Source organism: Rhea americana, unplaced genomic scaffold (genome assembly GCF_003343005.1).
Source record: "Rhea americana isolate MKP2758 unplaced genomic scaffold, rheAme1 scaffold_90, whole genome shotgun sequence".
Classification (NCBI taxonomy): domain Eukaryota; kingdom Metazoa; phylum Chordata; class Aves; order Rheiformes; family Rheidae; genus Rhea; species Rhea americana.
In genome coordinates this window covers 2,615,549-2,621,271 of record NW_028187089.1, presented here as the reverse complement: position 1 = coordinate 2,621,271, position 5,723 = coordinate 2,615,549, and the positions used below count along the sequence as shown (strand labels likewise).

The window sequence follows — 5,723 nt, the reverse complement described above, 5'->3', positions numbered from 1 at the left end:
CTGCCGGCGCGGGCACGCGGGCACGCGCAGGCCCCTGCCCGCGCCCGCGCGCCCGGACGCACACGGGCACATGCGTGCACGCGCACGCACACAAACGTGCACATGCATGCACATAGATGTACATGGACAGAAGCATGCACCTGCAGGTAAGTACATACATGTGAACACATACATACACACACGCATCCCCATATATGCGCACCCATGCGTGTGAATACACACACGCACACGTGCACACATTCATACATGCACAAGCGTGCACTGGCACCCACACACATGTTCACACATACAAAGGCATACATGCATATGCATGTACATGYRCACATACMTRTGTATGCTTATAGAGACATACACTTACATGCATGCATACATATGTAAACACACAAAGATACACAAATTCATACACATACATACAGACATGTATGCATGCATACACATATGCACATACACATGCACACATGCAAACATTTTTGTGGTGCTGCCCCGTCCATGGCACTGCCCCAGCCTGGCGCTGCTGGCAYGCAGGGCTTGGCTTGGTGCCAGGCAGCCCACTCCTGTTCCTGCCCCTGGGCCCATGTCAGGTCCAGGCAAACACCTGCTTCCAGGTGCTGGGGTGCATTTGGGTGCAATGACATGCGTATCYGAGGAGCAGCTTGGACAGGGAACCAGTTCTTCCCAGTGCCCCCCTCCCCGCGCTGGCAGAGTCCYGGTGGTGTGGGGTGTGCTTCCATGCAGATGGCTACCAGGAGGAGCTGGGGGATGTCCCGTTTCCATCATCCCCGGAGAGGACTGGGGGTGCTCCAGCATTGGGGACACTCCAGCATCGACTGCAAAAAAAGCAGCTGGAGGTCCAGCCCGGAGAGTGCCCGGACCGAAGGGCGCGCGAGCCCCGCTCACGCCCGTGCCTTGCCCGGCTGCCCCCGGCAGGAAGGAGAGGCCCCAGAAGAGCYGCCCGCATGCAAGGGGGTTTATTGCCCGCATGAACTATCCCATSCAGCTGATGTCCTTCCTGTGCAGGGCCACCTTTGGCTGCCACGGTGTTGCTCCACAGGCCTCTTGGGAAGCCGGTGTCCCCTCTACCCTCCCCCCCCCAAGCCTGAGGCAGCTCTAGGCACAGTCCGTGGGGTGCAGGGGGCTGCAGAGCAGTCCTCGCCCCTGCAAAAGGGGCACGATGTGCCCAGCTTTCCGCTGGCGGAGAGGTCGGTGTTCCTGGGGCGTCCGGGGCCRTCAGCACTCGTACTGCGGCGTGGTGCAGCGCCCGGCCCTGCGGGGCAAAGCACTGGGAGTCTCTGTGCCGGTGTCACCTGGGGCTGGAGACACTGGGCCGGGAGGCATCCCTGGGCTGGCGTGGGACGAGGAGGGGTCCCGAACTGGGCATGCTGGTGGGGTTGGGCTGCATGGGCATCCCAAAGCTGGGAACACTGGGAATGGGATGGGGGGGGACAAAATGAGGATGCTGGTGAGGTCCAGGGCTGGGGGCGCCAGGGCTAGGATAGAGGGGGGATCCCAACCTAGGGGCACTGCTGGGGCTGGGTGCACTGGGGAGACTGGGGTCTGTGTGAGTTGGCGGGGCTGCAGACACTGGTGGGGCTGGGTACACGCAGGGTGCCAGGGCTGGGGACAGGCTAGCGAAGGGACGCCTCCCGGTGGGGCTGGCTGTGGGTTCCCGCTCACCTGCAGGCCTTGGTGACGCACTCGAGGCCGTGCCGACAGTGGGCACCCAGTGGTTTGCTGCCCACYGTTCTCCAGAAGGGCGTCGTGCGGGCCAGCCGTGGGGCTGAGTGTCCCACCTCGGCTGGCCCCATCCCGGGAGGCACCCGGAGGTCCTGCCTCGCCTGCACCACCAGGAGAGGGAGACAGGGCTGAGAATGGGGTGCCGAGCTCCCCTGTGCCCAGCTCCAGCCCTCCATTCAGGGAGCCATAGGGGGCAGGAGATGTGCCCCCACCGCGGCCCTGCCACACTGGTGGGAGCCCGCTGCCACCCCAGCCGCTCCYGGGCAGCCCCGAGTCCCCGCTGGACCCACCTGGATAGAGCTGGTCAGAAGCAAGAGGATGGAGAAGAGCAGCGCCAGGCGGGTGCCCACTCCATGGGGGCTGGAGAGGGGCCAGCCGGCCCCGTCGCCTCTGCCCAAGCCCCCGGGGACAGGAGCTGTCATGGTGCCGCTGGTTCAGGGCCTCCTGCACCTCTGGCTCGGCGCTGCTCCTCCCCGGTCATGGCCCTGCACAAATATTTGAGCAGTCCTGGCCAGTGGGCCACCCCCCGGCCACCGCCTTCCGTCTGCCCCCTGCATGCAGGCTGGGCCCTCCCCTGGGCCAGGGGTGAGGCAGAGCCAATGGGGCAGCTGTGGGGCACCCGCAGTACTCCCACCTCTGCCATGGCCCACCTGGGCATCACCACCTCCTCCCAGCAAAGGCCACCAGCCAGGAGCCCCACAGCAGGATTGGGCCCCGCAACGGTGTCCTGAGCCGTGGACCAGAGCTGTTCTGGGGCTCTGGTGGTCTGTCTCCTGCTCAGCATGTGGGGCGGGGGCACGGGCTGCCCCCCGAGCAAAGGCAGTAGCACCCATGCRCCCAGCCTGTGCTAACAGCTCCCAGTCAGCGCCAGGGAGCCACGCACCTCCCTGCCCGGCTCTGCGCCTGGCAGTCCCAGCACCGGCACAGCACYGGGGTCAGCCCAGGACAGCAGCTCTTTCCAGGAGGCACTTTTGCTCCGTGCCTCTGGTGGCATGAGCCCTGCTGCCAAAGCCAGCACAGGCAGTCCCCGTGCACCTGCGTGTCCCCCCAGGTGAGATCCCACCAGCACAGAATGCCCCTGTGTGCCCCCCAGGACAGGCGGGGGTACATTTCCCACCCCTGTCCGTCCTGGAGGGTGGTGGCAAGCGTYGAGCCTCCTGCGGCCACCACGGCAGGCTAGGGGGGGCGGTGTCTGGGGCTGGGAACGCACCCAACTTGCCTCATTTTTACCACCCCCTGCCCAGATGAGTCAATGCAGCATGTCTAATGATTGACCAGTGAAATCTTCCCAGGTGGGTCAGGTCTGTTTACCACCAAGGGCTCTGCAAGGTGTTTAAAAAAATATACATGTATTTCTCCTCCATGGCTCGAGCTGGCCACAGCGTGGCTGGCTGAGGGCAAGAGGGGAGTCTGAAGGGTCTGGGGCTCTGCCTGCAACCTTCCACCCTGCCAGCCTAGCAGGAGAGGGACAAAAACCTGGGGTTGTTGGGTGCTGGGAGGAGCCTGAATAGGTCTCAGGGCTGGGACAAGACCTTACAAATGCCTGCAAGGAGAAAGATGTGATGAAGCATCTCTGTGGAGCATGAGCCAGCAACAACAGATCAGACTGGAGGCTGTGTAAGAGATGAGACCCTGGTGATAGCCTTAAGTTGAGGACTTGAAGACCCTAGCAATGCCTGGCCAGGATGCTGAGAGGTGGGACTGTCTCCAAGCACAGGAGAAACTCCGCAGTCTTCTGCAGGTCCTAGATACCAACCTTTCCCTGCTCAGGGAGAGGGGACTTTGCCCGGGGTTTACAGACGCAGGACATCGTGCCTGGGAACAGATGAGTTTGCCCTACAGACACTTTCCCAAAATAGCCCAGGTGGCTGAATGCCCAGGTCAACACCTTYACGGTCTGCCAGAGGAGACTCAGTGCAGCCACTGGGCATAGAAACAGCCCCCACAGAGCTGGCATCAACCACCCGGCTCCCAGGCTCCATGCATCTATCYCCACAGCTGCATATGCACCAAGCTCATTTGCAGACTTACAGAAAGGTTCTTCTGGCCACAGCCAGGACTCTTGGGTCCCCCTGAGACAGCRAAGCTGGCTCAGTCCCAACAGCAGGTTGCCCCCAAAACACAGGGCCATGGGACCTCTCCTGCACCCAACCCAACAGCACCAGGGCAGCTGCCTACAGCTACCCCAGGTCCTCACCTCTCCAGGTGGGATCTCTGCTCTGGTGGGACCTCTTCCCTCAGCGCATGCTCCTGCTCAAAATCAGTAGGGATTTACTTACCACACTCCCCTGGGAGCGTCTCTGCCCATTGGTGGTGGCTGTGCAGCGAGATGGTCCCAGAATGGCTGGGCAAGTCCAGGTCCGGCCAGCAGCACCCCATCAGCCCTGTCCCATGCCAGGTATCACTAGGGGGCACCCACTACATACCATGGATGGAGAAAAAGCATGCCCAGATGGTCTTTAGCAAAATCTATCAGTTTATTTATTTACACAGCAATAAATAGAGGAAAGCCAGGCTACAAGAGTCCTGGAAGTGAAATGGATACATCCAGAGATAGGAACAGTCCTGGAGCCAAGCAGAGCCCAACCCACGTGGGACAGCAAGGGTGTAGGAAGACAGGAGGAGACTGTGACAAGGGTCCAAACCCCTCAGCCAGGGGCAGACCCAAGCTCTGCCACAAAGGGCAAGCCAAAGAGGGGGAAGGAAGGGGGCTGCAGAGAAAGTAGAGGGCAAAGCCCAACACAGGCAGCCACCTGGTCCCCAACATCTGGRGCAGAGCCAGCAGCTCAGGGCACACCTTCACCAGGTCCCTCCAGTTTCTGCAGCCCCCGAAGTGGAACCACAGGGGAGAAGAGGGCTTTCCCACCCCACTCCCCCACAACCTCAGCCCCATCCCAAGCCCAGTGAGGTCCGGCCACAGCCAGGACTAGACATTTTGAGGTACAGGTGAGCTAGGAAGGAGCACCACTGGCATCAGCAGCCAGCAGGGCAGGAAGGGACTGTGGGCAGATAGCGCTGGAGATTGCCAACGTCAGCTTGAGGACAAGCATGGGGACACACTGAAGGGACATGGGAGAGCACAGCCCACCCAGAGAGCTCTCCCTCCCTGCTCCAGCTCCATCAGGAGAGGCCCAGCCGCCTCAGAGAGCTTCACGCTCTGGTCCCGGGACCCAGCTCTTCTCCAAAAGCATCAGGCTGGGACCCTTGGCCGATGCTGGTGCCCTCCCCGTAGCAGGCAGCAGCTGCGAGGCCCCGGGAAGGAGAGATGCCATGGGGCAATTGCCCTGGCACAGGGCCCAGCAGGCTCCTGCCTTTAAAAACTTACAATTCACATAAAAAGCTACTGTAAAACTTTCCCGCCAAGTGCCGCACCAACACGGGGGGAAACGAGACAGACCAGCCCGCGAAAAAGCGAGAGGAACTCCTCTAAAAGTCAGGATCCGGTGGGCGCGTGGGTCTGGCACTGGGTGGCCACGGGCACGGAGAGCCGGCTCCTGTCAGCAGGGTCCCCGCAGGCGTTACCGGCACGTGCAGGACTCTGCGATCATGTTCTCGTACTCCTTGTAGAGGATGCCGCCGTTGTGCTCGATCATGAGGACGCTGATGGGGCTGTAGCGGTAGGGGACGCAGGAGGGCCGGGGCACGCTGGCGTCCACCAGCTGGTGGACAAAGTTCTGCACCACGGCGTGGTTGGGCGCGTGGTAGTCGTAGCGGAGCAGGCGGGGACAGGCGCCCTTGCAGTACCGGGGGTTGTAGCGGTGCGGCGCGATGATCCAGTGGTCCCAGCCCAGCTGGGCAAAGCTGACGGGGAAGGAGCGCAGGGAGCAGTCGCTCTTCTCAGCCCCCTGGTCCCGCAGGTAGCCGGGGAGGTCCTGGGCCAGGTTGGGCGCCTCGCGGGCCCGGCGCCGCAGCAGGGGCCCGGGCCCCCCTGCCTGCGGCCGGGGCCCGGCCCGCGTGTCGTTCAAGTAGAGCAGGAGGAAGGGCTCGCC

At 62.4% G+C, this 5,723-nt stretch overlaps 2 protein-coding genes across 2 annotated transcripts in view; both read right to left on the bottom strand.

Annotated features, from left to right (window-relative positions):
* Positions 1–1,227: 1,227 nt before the first annotated feature.
* On the bottom strand, positions 1,228–2,156 carry LOC146584715 (liver-expressed antimicrobial peptide 2-like). The gene is made up of 3 exons (XM_085324259.1): positions 2,025–2,156; positions 1,675–1,835; positions 1,228–1,264 (listed from the first exon to the last, which is right to left on the bottom strand). Exons 1-3 carry the CDS (start codon positions 2,154–2,156, stop codon positions 1,228–1,230), a joined length of 330 nt encoding a protein of 109 aa, XP_085180385.1.
* A 3,096-nt stretch (positions 2,157–5,252) lies between these two features.
* The window catches only part of BMP15 (bone morphogenetic protein 15), a 1,728-nt gene continuing 1,257 nt past the window's right edge, over positions 5,253–5,723 (bottom strand). The window contains exon 2 of the mRNA XM_085324299.1: positions 5,253–5,717. Within this exon, the coding sequence (XP_085180425.1) occupies positions 5,253–5,717 (465 nt within the window). The remainder of the gene's footprint in view (positions 5,718–5,723) is intronic.